This window comes from Lepidochelys kempii, chromosome 6 (assembly GCF_965140285.1).
Source record: "Lepidochelys kempii isolate rLepKem1 chromosome 6, rLepKem1.hap1, whole genome shotgun sequence".
Lineage (NCBI taxonomy): Eukaryota > Metazoa > Chordata > Testudines > Cheloniidae > Lepidochelys > Lepidochelys kempii.
This window is the reverse complement of record NC_136385.1, coordinates 28994226-29008231: the sequence shown is the minus strand read 5'-3', so window position 1 is coordinate 29008231 and position 14006 is coordinate 28994226. Positions and strand designations below refer to the sequence as shown.

The following is a 14006-nucleotide window of genomic DNA, read 5'->3' as shown; positions in this document are numbered from 1 at the left end:
ATTGGACATGTTGTCAAATCCGTGTCCATATCAAGATGTCTTCCATCTTCTGACTTGCCCTTCTTCCCATTCCCAGCCCTACAAACAGCTTAAAAAAAATACAGGTAACTTTGCACAATCCATCTGCCAGACATTCATTCACAGGAGCAATTGAGAGTAGCAGGCAATGATGGAGAATTCTAGTATGAGTTGGGGCTCAGGGGGTCCCTCTTAACTCACTGAAAAAAGTCAGATCCTCCCCACCCACTGCATGAATTATAATTTTGGGGATAAAAATTGGTGCAGTATGGTGCACAGAGAAAACAGAAAACAGTTTGTTAGAGAGGATGGGATATGGATATGGAGATATGAAGCCTTACGTCAGGCAGGAGATGCCTGCAGAGATGGAAAAAGCTACCTTACATCCATGTGCTAAAACATTTTTCAAATGCTTTGTTCACAGCTTTCTATCAATTAAAGATACAACTTTGAATGGGGCCTTGGAGAGATCTGTTTTAGGCCAACTGCAGGTGGAATAAATAAGTGCAGAAGTCAGTGATGTCTCCTACTACACAGTGACTAATTTATTTATCATCCTTGTTCTCAAAGGAAATTCTGCTTATGTTGTTTCTTTGCAATGTGATTTATCCTGCAGTGCATTGGTGGGGAAGGGAGGGAACAGAGGACTAAGGGTGTCACTTTGGAAATAGAAAACCAGGAGGCAAGAGGCTCCCCCTTGTCCATAGCCAGGTTGTGTCCTGCTGCATATAGGTGGAGGGCAGAGGTAGCCTCCAACCCAACCCCTTGTACACCTGTGCATCAATCAGGCATAGCTGTTGCCTTTAAATGTACATCACGGATGAGAGAATGCACACTCCCCTGAAGGGGTGTAATAGCGAATGTACTCTTCCCTTTGTACCAAGGAAACCTTAGCTGGAGTCTGCCTTTGTGAGAATTTTTTATGCTCCTTCCCAAGGAGGGTCAGTGTCTGCCTCCTAGCTGCAGACTGCACAGTAAAAAACAAACAAACAAAAAAAACAACCTTCCTCTGTGTCCTTGAAGTAATTCTCTGCTTAGAACCCATGAGGTAGGTGTTTCTAGAGAGAGAGATGGGGCAAAGGGAAAGAGATTGCACTACAGAACACCTAGTTACAGTGAAGCCTTCATGCCCTCTCCTAGCTCACCTTTCAAAGCACCATATCCTTCTCTTTTTCTTCCTTCTTTCAGTTGTGGCCTTTCAGAAAAGCTGCCACTGAAATGCCCCAGAATTTATCCCTCAGTCAGCCACACGAAGCCAGTGAAGGATCCAGGTTAGGAGCCTGCACTGGGCCACTCCAATCCCCATCTGCTGACTTCCAAGCTTATCCACCTCTAACACTGGCAGAAAGAGAGATGCAAGGCACTCGGAAGCCAACAGCAGGACGGGACAACACACAGTGATTTACATTAGCTTTAGCAGGACTAACTGAATAATGTAAGAGCAAACCGGCTTTCATGGCACCAGCCTGCTGGAAAGGCTGATGCCACCATCTGAGGTGTGAGTGTCCCCTGCTGTTCTTCCAGCGATGGAGGAAAGCTGAGGCTTTTTGCCACTGGTGTTGCAATACTGCAGATGGACTCAGCAGCGAGCGCTGTGCTGAAAAGTCTTGTGTAAGAGACGCAGTAATTGCACGTTTTTCTTTTCCATTTCTCTGTAGGCTTGTTCACAAGCTAAAGGAGCAAAACTCTTCAGTTCTGGGGGTATACTTCTACATTGCTAGAGGTACTGACAATAAATCGGTCTTTGGGCTGAGCCAGACTTGCGTCAACGTCTTATTACTACTTTGGAGCAGTGGCTGGAATATCCTGGTTACTAATGGATCTCTCTAAATTACTCCATCTGTTCCTCTTCTTCCCCCTCACAAATACACTTGGCCCATGAAAGGGAAAAATTCACAGAACTGTTACAGCCTCCTTTTTGCCTTACCTTTTTCTTGTTTGTGTGACTCTAGGGCCCAAAGGGAGAGAATGTTGGTTCCATCACTCAGCCTCTTCCCAGCAGCTACTTGATCTTCAGAGCAGCCTCGGAATCAGATGGTGAGTTCTGGTCTGCCTCTCCTCTCTCTCCACTTCTTTTCCACAGATAGGAATGGTCGTCATGAATCCAAAATAAGAGTTTGATCCTGGGAGCTCAAGAGTGCCTTCTCTGGTGTCTTTTTCCTATTTAGGAAAATAAAGGTTGGGAATGCATAGGGGGAAGGATTTATGTGGCTATGGTTTTATGGCTTAGACACTTGGTTTGGACTCAGCAGAGCAGGGGATGGGACGTGGGTAAAATTCCTGGTTCTGCCATAGACTCTCCATGTGACTTCAGGCAAGTCATTTACTCTCTGTGCCTCTGTTAAAATGGGGATAATACTTTTTTTTCCTATTCTTGTCTGTGTAGGTTGTAAGCTTTCTAGAGCAGAGGCACTCGTTTATTGTGTGTTTTGGTGCCCTGTTGTATTATGCACTTCACACCATCTGGGCTTTATAGGTTCTACTCTAATATAAATAATTGCTTCTCCAACATTTAAAGAAAGCAAAATAGATTTCACATGACTGATTCAGTGAGGGATCCAGCTCGAACTCTAATTCATGTGTGCATTTATTCTTCTTCTAGGCATATGTCTTCCAAATTTTGTTTTGTACCAAGTCATATAATTAAAAATATTTGCTTATATATAAATCCATCTGTATCGACACACACAGTGACAAAATACAGATTTATTTGAGTTACTAGCATTATGTATCATGATATCGTGGATGCGTCATCTTTACTTCCCCGAATAGAAGGTGGAGAGATGTATGTACTACAACAAAATTACAAACCTGTAAAAGGTTTGTACGCTACATTGTGACTTGACTGAAGGTGCAACTTCCTCCTGTCTAGATGCTGCTGAGAACTATGCTTAGGGTTTTCAAAGATGCTTAAGGGAATTAAATGCTCAACTCTCATTGACTTTCACCTTTGAAAATCCCACCCTACATGAACAATCTACCGCAGCTGGCCAACCTGGAAGCACACGGATACTATGTTGTTTAGGAAATCCAGGCAGACTGTGTGAATCTGAGGGTTTCACACCAAGGGCCACCAGAGCTCAGGTGGGTCACAGACATGCTCCACATACTGCTGGGTGATGGTGGATCACTCAATGGCCACCTTTCTGGACTGATTGGCCGTGTGTCTGGGAACAAGATACACTCTTGCAGATGGAGGGAAAAGTGCGGAGTCAACAGACATGTAGAAGATGGAAGGGAGGTGAACACCAAATTTTGGATCAGGAAGGGATTATCCCCTGCCTAAGATGAGAAATTTCAAGATATTTGCCGCTTTCACTGGAGCTTTGAGAAGGAAGCATGTGTTGATTTCATGGGGCTATGCTCCAAATACTCAATTTCCTGAGTCCAGAAAACTTGGTCTCACACTCATTCATTCTTTCTATAGATAGTCCTTGAAATAAGACGGGGGAATATGTAGGGCATCCACCTGGATCCTCCTTTAGGCAGGGGCCCAAAGAAGAAAATATGTTGGTGGGGAGAGGTCTTTCCACCCATCCTTCCCCCTAAGTTACTGTTGCAGGGATAGAAATGCAGTCAGCACAAATAGTCGCCAATGGATCCACATCTGCCTTTCTTCTAGAATCCACGAAACTAAGGGAGGTGTATGTAGGTCAATGTGTGATAAACATGCCAGCTTGCTATGTGGAAATCTCTCTAACTCTGTAATGACTACAGAAAAGCAGTGGTTCGTAAGTAGATAAGAAGATTAAAAACATGTTTTCATTCCAGTTGACCTTCAAAGTACTGTAATTCTTGGCCATATCAAATTAACCTCTACTGCTCCTTGTAGACATTTTCTGCCTGCCCCAAAGGGGCACCTAAGTGGCCATCCATGCACCTTGGGCTTGATTTTAAATCTACTTAAGTAAATGGAGGTGCAACTTTCTTCCCATCAAAAATGCCTTTCTCCCCACCATGAATAACTCCCTTTGCCCAATGGAAGAATAAAATGCCTTTCATTTATTTCAGTGGCCTTCAGATCAACAGTCCTTTGGCTAAAGGTTTGTTTCAGTTAAGTTTCTCCCAGCCCGATAGGTGTGAAATGAAACACTGGGGCTGCTGAATGCATTTCTGGTGGTGCACTTGGAACATGGTTAAGCGCACCAGCAAATCTAAGAGAAGGCATTCCAGACATCTGGTTTATTTCTTTTGTTTTCCCTTTGGGTCTGTGCCTGCTGCCCTTTCTTCCATTGGGCAAAGAGAGTTATTCATGGTGGGGGGGAAAGGCATTTTTGATGGAAGAAGTGCATGTTCACTGCAGTGAAATTAAGTGGAAAGCCAAAAGAGTGCAGGTTTTAATTTGAATATGGTTATTCCTCCCTTGTCCCTTCCCTCTTCTCCCCCCCCCCCCTGAATTTTACCACTCATCTTATTTGTGGAAAGAAATACAGAATGCCACCTCACTCTAAATATCTCCTATGTAGAAACAGGTATGTTGATTATAATACACACACCCTTTTTTAAAGCTTATTTATATTTTTTGGCAAGCATATCTGAATTTCAAATCTCAGTCAGCCCATCTGATAGAGAAACAAACAGAACTATTCCTCAGGCTTTTGAGGCAATGGAATGACTTCAATTACTATCTATCCAAGCCTTAAAAGCTGCTATGTCCTTAGAGATCAATGTTACTTGACATTCCATTAACTTAATTTGAAGATATGCAATGTGAGCAGTGTGGTCTCTGTGGTGTGTGCTTGTTTTTAAAGGAAAATTGGTGTTTAACAGGGCACTACCTCTTAGCATTTTAGTATTCTTCTAAAAGAAGACTTCAAACTGGAAAAAGCTTTTCCACATCTGACTACAATTTTAGGTCCAAGATGGCAAAGGGTGATGGCTGCATGCCATCTTTATGTTCCCCTTATCCCTAGGGCTGCTGTGGGATACTTGTGTAAGTTAGAGCAGACTCAGGGATGCTCTAACCTACACCATCTAGTTGTGGCCTCCGAGAAGTTGGGAATCTCTAGACTAAAGCACTGCTCCAGTTGTGCCCTATTCCTCTGGCACACCCACAATATGCTCTGATATATTGTATGCCAGAGGGATAAAAGGGCCAGAATCCCCCTCCCTGATGGGTTTTCAGTGTTTAGAATCCTTTCTAAGCTTTCTGCCAAATGAATTATTATGAATTTGTGATAACCAAGGGATTAAAGTAGTGGGTTATTGTAGCATATCTTTAAGTTCAAAACTAAGTAAGGACCCTTAGGAAGCAGATCTACACCATTCAGGTGAAATCACAGTTAGTACCTGAGATTTTTGCCTCTTCACTTGTAACAGGTGCATATGACCTAGAGAAAAACTAATGTGATCTCTTACCTCTAAAAAAGGGAAAAAGCAAGAACCCAGAGACCTGAAATATGACATCTCCATTCAGAGAGTCTAGAAACAGTGATTAAGGATGAAAGATGAGAATGCTCTTGTACGGCTACAAGAATAATGAAGGGCTGTCAGCACAGATTTGGAGAAGGGAAGTCATGCCTAACAAATTTCATCAACTTCTACAAGGAGGTGTCAATGAGAGTTGACAGAGGTGAAGCTACAGGCATAATCTGTGTGTTATTGGCCTTTGTGAAGGCTTTTGATGCAATATCACACCAAAAGATGTTAGCATGAAACATTATGAGTAGGGTACTGATTGTGGAAATTTCTATTGGATAAAATATTGGCTTGGCAGCTGAAGTCAGTGAATAGTGATAAATGGATAAGGATTGAGAAGGAGATATATAAATAGCCAAAGGCATCGCTGTTAAGATCCATACTCTGTATTGATAATTTGGAAAATGTAATACACAACACTGCATTCACATTGGCAGATGACATGAAACTGGTACAGTCAGTGTCACAGAGGAAGGGAACGGTTGCCTGGAGAGAGTCCTGAATAAAATGGGGCAGACAAAGTAGGGACTTGTGCCTTGTACAGTAGAGAAATGTTCATTTCAATATGGATTGAGTTTAAAAAGGGGCAAGGAGGATTGTGCTTAAGTCATTGTAAGCTACAGGACAGTGGTCAAATGGTGACAGATTAAAATATAAAGGGGTATGAACTGAAGGTAAGAAAAGACCAGGCCATAAGGGGGTTTAGGAGACACTTGCATACAAACAGTTTTTGTTTAATGCATTGGACAACTACAGATAAAAGCCAGTCAAGAAGACTGGAGAGAGCAAAATGAGCTAGGGATATGAATAGACCCAGATAGCCTCTTTCCCATTGCATAATGTTAGTATATGTTTACAGTGTATTCATGGATCATGAATCAGTCTCCTTGCAGCCTTGATCACGTCCTTCTCAACACATCCTCTCATGCTAATAACTAGTGAGAACATTTGGTAATGTTAATGGCAATTCATGAGGAATTACTATTTTCTAGAGTATTGAGTTACATGATAGGTTTAGCGAACAGTCCAGACATTCATCTATATCACAATCAGCAGCTTGGTGTCCTATTTTTCCTCTTACAATTTCAGAATACATTTTTCTGCTGCACCATCTGTGACAGACTGTTGATAGGATTTAGGGCCCTAGCTTATGGACAGCCCATGGAAGTGCCACTAATCCACAGTAAATTTCACATTCCATAAAGTCCAGTAGCAATCTGTTGACTGTCTTGTTTTGTCACATACGGTTGTATTTGGAGGCCTCTGGAAGGTCAAAACAGCCCACAAGGCTCAACGTCTACAAATATAGGGACTTTCTCTTGACATTTCCAGTAAAGGAATTTTATTCTGGAGACTAGCCATTATGTAAATAAGCTACACAGTGAAGATTTCTTCTTGTGAGTGGCTTTAGTGTATTGATAGAAGTTGTCCTAACATGGCCCAATCCCCCTTTCTGTACGGACTGTTGTAAGTGGATCCAACCACTGGATCCTTCATGTCTCTGAGCCCTGGTCTACGCTACGGGGTTAGGTCGAATTTAGCCGCGTAGGTCGATTTTAAAATGGATGCGTCCACACAACCAACCCTGTTCTGTCAATTTAAAGGGCTCTTAAAATCGACTTCTGTACTCCTCCCCGGCGAGGGGAGTAGCTCTAAAATTGACCTTGCTGGGTCGAGTTTGGAGTAGTGGGGACGCAAATCGACGGTATTGGCCTCCAGGAGCTATCCCAAAGTGCTCCAATGCGACTGCTCTGGACAGCACTTTGAATTCCGATGCACTAGCCAGGTACACAGGAAAAGCCCCAGGAACTTTCAAATTTCATTTCCTGTTTGGTCAGCGTGGCGAGCTCAGCAGCACAGGTGACCATGCAGTCCCCCCAGAATCGCAAACGAGCTCCAGCATGGACCAAAAGGGGGACACTGGATCTGATTGCTGTATGGGGAGAAGCATCTGCGCAGGCAGAACTCCAAGCAAAAAGAAAAAATGCCAATATATTTGCCAAAATCTCACAGGGCATGATGGAGAGAGGCTACAACAGGGACACACAGCATTGCTGCGTGAAAGTTAAGGAGCTCAGGCAAGCCTACCGAAAGACAAAGAAGGCAAACGGGCGCTCCGGGTCAGACCCCCATACATGCCGCTTCTATGATCAGCTGCATGGCATTCTAGGGGGGTACCCTACCAATACCCCACCACTGTCTGTGGACACCTGCAAGGGGGGAGTCTCAAGCAACAGGGAGGAGGATTTTGTGGAGGAAGAGAATGCGCAGCAGGCAAGTGGTGAATCCGTTCTCCCCAGCAGCCAGGACCTTTTCATCACCCTGGACCCAATATCCTCCGAAGGCAGGATCCCCAACCCTGAAGCCGGAGAAGGCAGCTCTGGTGAGTGCACATTTGTAACTACAGTACAGGGTTTAAAAGCAATAGTGTTTAATGTTTGATTTGCCCTGAAGAATTGGGATGCATTCATGGCCAGTACAGCTACTGGAAAAGTCTGTTCACATGTTTGGGGATGGAGCGGGAATCCTCCAGGGACATCTCCATGAAGCTCTCCTGAAGGTACTCTGAAAGCCTTTGCAGAAGATTTCTGGGGAGGGCTGCCTTATTTCGTCCTCCACAGTAGGACACTTTACCACGGCAAGCCAGTAGCAAGTATTCTGGAATCATTGCAGCACAAAGCATGGCAGCGAACGGTCCTGGGTTTTGGTCAAATTCAAGCAACATTCGGTCTATATCTATCTGTGTTAGCCTCAGTAGAGTGATATCATTTTTGGTCATCTGGTTGAAATAGGGGAATTTTTGTAAGGGAACAGTAAAAGGACTCCATTCATACTGGGCTGTTTGCTCTTGGCTAAAAGGGATCATCCCAGAGAATAGCCACACGGCAGGTGGAGGGGTGCAAGGATCATCCCAGATAATAGCCATGCGGTGGGGTGGGGGGAGGTGAGTGTTGCACATCCACCCAAAAACCACAGCCCCTCCTTTTATATGTGAAACCCAACCCATTGCTTACTATGGGAAAGGATGGCACTGCAGTTTGAAACCATTCCCACATCTTATGTGTAAGAAGCCAACCCCACGTACACTCTGCCTTACCATGGCTTCCTGGAAACCGAATTCTGTTGCCCAGCCATGTGTGATGTCACCATAATGGCAGGTGCTCAATATAAAAGGCAAAATGCGACCTTGTACCTAAAGCACATGTGCTGTCTGCTGTGAATTGCTTGTTCACTGTGAAAGAGTATCCCTTTTGTTCTCAGAAATGTATCATCTTAAATTTTACTCTCCCTTTTAATCTCCCCCAAAGGTGCAAATGTTTCTATGCTCCGGCTATCATCTCTGTCCCTGAGGTTATAGCAGATTACAAGGTGAAAAAAACGCACTCGCGATGACATGTTTTCTGAGCTCATGCAGTCCTCCCACACTGATAGGGTACAGCTTAATGCATGGAGGCATTCAGTGTTAGACACCAGGAAAGCATTAAGTGAGCGTGAAGAGGGTATGCGGGGTTGATGAAGCATCTGGTGGAGCTGCAGAAAAGCCAACAGGAGCATAGACCCCCACTGCATCCATTGTATAACCGCCTGACCTCCTCCCCAAGTTCCATATCCGCCTCACCCAGAAGCCCAAGAACGCGGGTGAGGGAGGCTCCAGGCACCTGGCCACTCCACTCCAGAGGATGGCCCAAGCAACAGAAGGCTGTCATTCAAACAGTTTGATTTGTAGTGTGGCTACAAAAAGCAATGTGGCCTTGTCCTTTCCTCCTCCCGCACCCCACCCCACTCGGGTTACCTTGTCATTTATTTCACTTTTTTTTTTAATTAATAAAGAGAGAATGCATGGTTTCAAAACAATAGTTACTTTATTTCGAAGGGGGGAGGGAAGGTGATTTGGTTACAGAGAATTAAAATCAACCAAGGGGAGTGGGTTTGCATCAAGGAGAAACACACACAACAGTCACACCGTAGCCTGGCCAGTCATGAAACTGTTTTTCAAAGCCTCTCTGATGTGCAGCACGCCTAGCTGTGCTCTTCTAATTGCCCTGGTGTCTGGTTGCTCAAAATTGGATGCCAGGTGATTTGCCTCAACCTCCCACCTCACCATAAACGTCTCCCCCTTAATCTCACAGATATTATGGAGCGCACAGCAAGCAGCAATAACCATGGGAATGTTGGTTGTGCTGAGATCTGACCTAGTCGGCAAACAGCACCAGCGAGCTTTTAAATGTCCAAAGGCACATTCTACCACCATTCTACATTTGCTCAGCCTCCATTCTACATTTGCTCAGCCTATAGTTGAACTGCTCCTTAATACTGTCCAGGCTGCCTGTGTATGGCCTCATGAGCCATGGGAGCAAGGGGTAGGCTGTGTCCCCAAGGATAACTATTGGCATTTCAACATCCCCAACAGTAATTTTTGTGTTCTGGGAAGTAAGTCCCTTCTTGCGGCTGCTCTAACAGCCCAGAGTTCCTAAATATGCGAGCGTCATGCACCTTTCCCAGCCATCCCACGCTGATGTCGGTGAAATGTCCCTTGTGATCTACCAGTGCTTGCAGCACCATTGAGAAGTACCCCTTGCGGTTTACGTACTGGTTGGCAAGGTGGTCCGGTGCCAAGATGGGGACATGCATTCCATCTATCACCCTACCACAGTTAGGGAACCCCATTGCAGCAAAACCATGCACTATGACCTGCACATTTCCCAGAGTCACTACTCTTAATAACAGAACGTCAATGATTGTATTGGCTACTTGGATCACAGCAGCCCCCACAGTAGACTTGCCTACTCCAAATTGATTCCCAACTGACAGGTAGCAGTCAGGTGTTGCAAGCTTCCACAGGGCTATTGCCACTCATTTCTCAATTGTCAGGGCAGCTCTCATCTTGGTATTCCTGCATTTCAGGGCTGGGGAAAGCAACTCAGAGTTCCAGGAAAGTGGCCTTACACATGCAAAAGTTTCGCAGCCACTGTGAATCATCCCATACTCGCAACACTATGCGGTCCCACCAGTCTGTGCTTGTTTGCCAGGCCCAGAATCGGCGTTCCACTGTATCAACCAGCCCCACTGCCGCCATGATGTCCACAGCCCGTGCTTTCAGGAATGTCTGTGTCCATGTCCTCATCAAAATCCTCCTCGTGCTGGTGTCTCTTAGCCCGGTTCTGCATATACTCCAGGCAGCGGCGTATTAACGCCTAGGCCAACAAGGCCACGGCCAGGGGCGGAAAATTTATAATAGCAGCCAGAAGCTGCTTCCCCTGGTGCTGGTTTGCGCCCTCCACCCTTGGCCCTGCCCCAACCCCCCTCCCTTCTCCACCCCCTCCCTGCCCCTATTGGTCTCCTTCCCCAAATCCCCTCCCCGGCCCCACCTCCTCTCCTGAGTGTGCCACGTTCCTCCCTCTTCTGCCCTCCACAAAGCTGTTTTGTGCACAAGCACTGGCAGGTAGCGGGGAGAAGCAGGACCCAGCAGCGCGCTCAAGGGAGGAGGCGGAGTCGGAGCGGAGGTGAGCTGTGACGGGGGGGCCGGGGGTGGAGTGGCAATTATTTCAGGGCCTAGGGGCGGCAAAATCATTAATCCGCCACTGACTCCAGGATAATGCGCAAGGTGTTTACAATGCTCACAACAGCAGCAGTGATGGTGACCTGAGCGGGCTCCATACTTGCTGTGGTATGGCATCTGCAGGAGAGCAGAGTTGTAGCGGAAGTGGTGGATGACGACAGTTAGCAGTCCTACTGCACCGTCTGCTGACAGCAGCACCCAGGACACAACAGCCGTGGTGACGGTGAGTTGAGCGGGCTCAATGCTTGCCGTGGTATGGCGTCTGCACGGGAAAAACGGCACAAAACTATTGTCTGCTGTTGCTTTCACGGAGGGAGAGGCAACTGATGACATGTACCCAAACCCGAAACCATGTTTTTGCCCCATCAGGCATTGGGAGCGTAACCCAGAATTCCAATGGGCGGTAGAGACTGCAGGAACTGTGGGGTAGCTACCCACAGTGCACCACTCCATAAGTTGATGCTAGCCACTTAGTGTGGACATACGCAATCGACTGTATAAAATCGACTTCTATAAAATCTACCTAATTTCGTAGTGTAGACATATCCTAAGGCTCTGAGTCTGGGTAGAGCCAGGTCACTGTTCCTAACTCTGGACTCTAAGGCACACTCCAAGACATAGGCCCTATGTCTCCCATCCTTCCTTGGGATGTGGGCCTCCGCAGCCTGTCTCCCTTAATCCCCAAAACTAGTGCCTCAGCTGCTTATACTCCCTCTTCCCTGTGTTCTGCTATGTGGCAATGGATAGCCTCTTGCTCACTCAAACCCTTCTGAAGTACAGTCTGTCCCTGTTTTGCCCATGTGCTCCAGCTACAAAATTCCAGCCCTTTCCTTCAGATAGGCTTATCTGAAGAGAGTTCACTGTCCCAGGGTGACGGGCTGGTGGTTGAGATAGTCAACTTGGATGGCCGTAGATTGCTCTCTGATGGCTTCTTAGTCATAGACATTCAACTAGGTGCCAAGCCCCTAATAAAAATGGTTGCTCTAATCCAAACTGGAAGTTACTCTACGAAATGGTCACAATGAAGATTACAATTCAAGATGGAGGTTGCAAGACCAAATAGATTTCACAGTTTGGTACAGAGGTGTCAGAGGAAATAAAATGTGTAAGTTACATTTCCTGTGCCATGTGAGCACCATTCAAAACAGCACATTGCTAGAGGTTAAGACTTGGCAATGGTTTAAAATTGCCTGGATTTTAACCAGCTTCAGTCCAAACTCTGCACCTGCAGAGGAATCATGTCTTTGTGTCTTGAAGCTAGATAAATTCACACTGGAAATAGAGTGTAAATTTTTAACCGTGAGGGCAATTAACCATTAGAGCAATTTACCAAAGGTTGTGGTAGATTCTCCATCACTGGCAATTTTTAAATCAAGATTGTTTTTTTTGTTTTGTTTTGTTTTTTTAAAGACCGTCTCTAGTTCAGAAGGAATTATTTTGGGGGAATTTTATGGCCTGTGTTAAACAGGAGTCAGACTAGATGATCATAATGGTCCTTTTGGCCTTGGAATCTATGAATCTCTAGATCACCAAAGAATGGTTAGTAGCTACAAATCAGGTTTTCAGATGCCCAAAGGTTATAGCAAAATGGGAGGCAGTCAACAGAAAACATAGGCTTTCAAATGTTCAACAGCAGAACGAAATCAGGGTCTTCTCCATCGTTCAAGATGTGATTTTTTTTTTTGTAAACAATATACAGTTATCAGATAACAATACATTGTTGGCTCACTGTTAGAGGCATCAATCAAATAGGTGTGAGGAGCAAGGCCAGAAACTGAATGACTTTAACCACCCAAGAAGTGTGATATTCCCCTCATGATGCACTGTCTGGAGTATTGTATGGCCATTTGGTAATAAGACTTCTAAATAAAATCAGGAAAAGGGATTCAGACCAGCCATCCTCTGTCCACAATTTTGTGGATGGGGGAAAAAGTGCTCCCAGACTGAAACTTTAGTGCACAGCAATAAGCTTCGGGCTAAAGCAGATTTTTTACATTGGAGTTAATGATGAGCACTGAGAGAACATCAGTTATCCCATTTGTTATCATATATTGCAGAACATGAAGAAGACCTAGGGTCATCTTGATTGTGTGACTGATATTAGTTGATGTTTGTGAAGGACTTCAAAGATGAAAAGATGCTAATATTCTAATTGGATGACCTTCCTATAAAATATCTGATTAGCCTGGTTATAGATCTGTTGAATGAGTAGGACTTGCCTACAGTGTTTTGTGACCAAGAGTTGAATAGAGCTAGAGAGATGTTCAGGATCATTGGTGTTTGTTTTGTTTTTGTTTTGTTCAATCATTCATTCCCCTTTGAAAAAAAAAACCAGTGATTATTTGAGCTGCATGCTCGCTCCCATCCAAACTTACAGCCCCAGGCTTTAAGAGCTGTAGCAGCGGCTTTGAGAGCTGTAGCATCAAATCTTCCTTGATATGAGCAGTGCACCCATGAGCGATGTCTAGAGCATCTTCACAGGGGGCGGTAGTGATTTTGAATATACGTGGCTGTATTTCATTAGTTGTCTCAAATGGCCATTAAGAGTTAGTCTGGACACCACGCCTAATGAGCCAAAAGGCCTGGGGAAATGTATAGAATATTTCGCATCAAATTTAAGCTGTGGTATTGCAGGGCAAGGCAATAAATGCAAGCCCATGTTACCGTGCTTAGGCCCTTTTACTAGGGAGTGTAGTTTGGAATACAAATAAAAACATAGCTGTACCCAACATCCTTGGTTTTCAGTTTTTATTTTGTTTAAAGTTTCCCAGGTATTTCTCAGTGTCTGTTACAAATATTTAAAAATGGGTGAAAATCAGTGCAAAAAATTAACTTCCCAGTTTTCTGGGTAAATATCAGCGTTAATACTGGGGGACAGGAGGACAGAAAAAAGCAACAAATAATGAAAAATAAGAGTACTGAAAGTAAAAGCAGTTCAATGCTGTGGTTTATTTCATGCATAGTCCATTAACAGTATGTATACGTGTGTACACGTATATGCACATCTTCC

The 14006-nt window shown here is 44.8% G+C and overlaps 1 protein-coding gene across 6 annotated transcripts in view; it reads left to right on the top strand.

The window, feature by feature from the left end:
• Positions 1 to 14006, top strand: part of OSBPL5 (oxysterol binding protein like 5) — a 221064-nt gene that overhangs the window by 165899 nt on the left and 41159 nt on the right. For all 6 annotated transcript variants that reach the window (XM_073347294.1, XM_073347295.2, XM_073347291.2 and 3 more), the window contains one exon: positions 1971 to 2055. In XM_073347294.1, coding sequence (XP_073203395.1) covers positions 1971 to 2055 — 85 coding nt within the window. The remainder of the gene's footprint in view (positions 1 to 1970; positions 2056 to 14006) is intronic.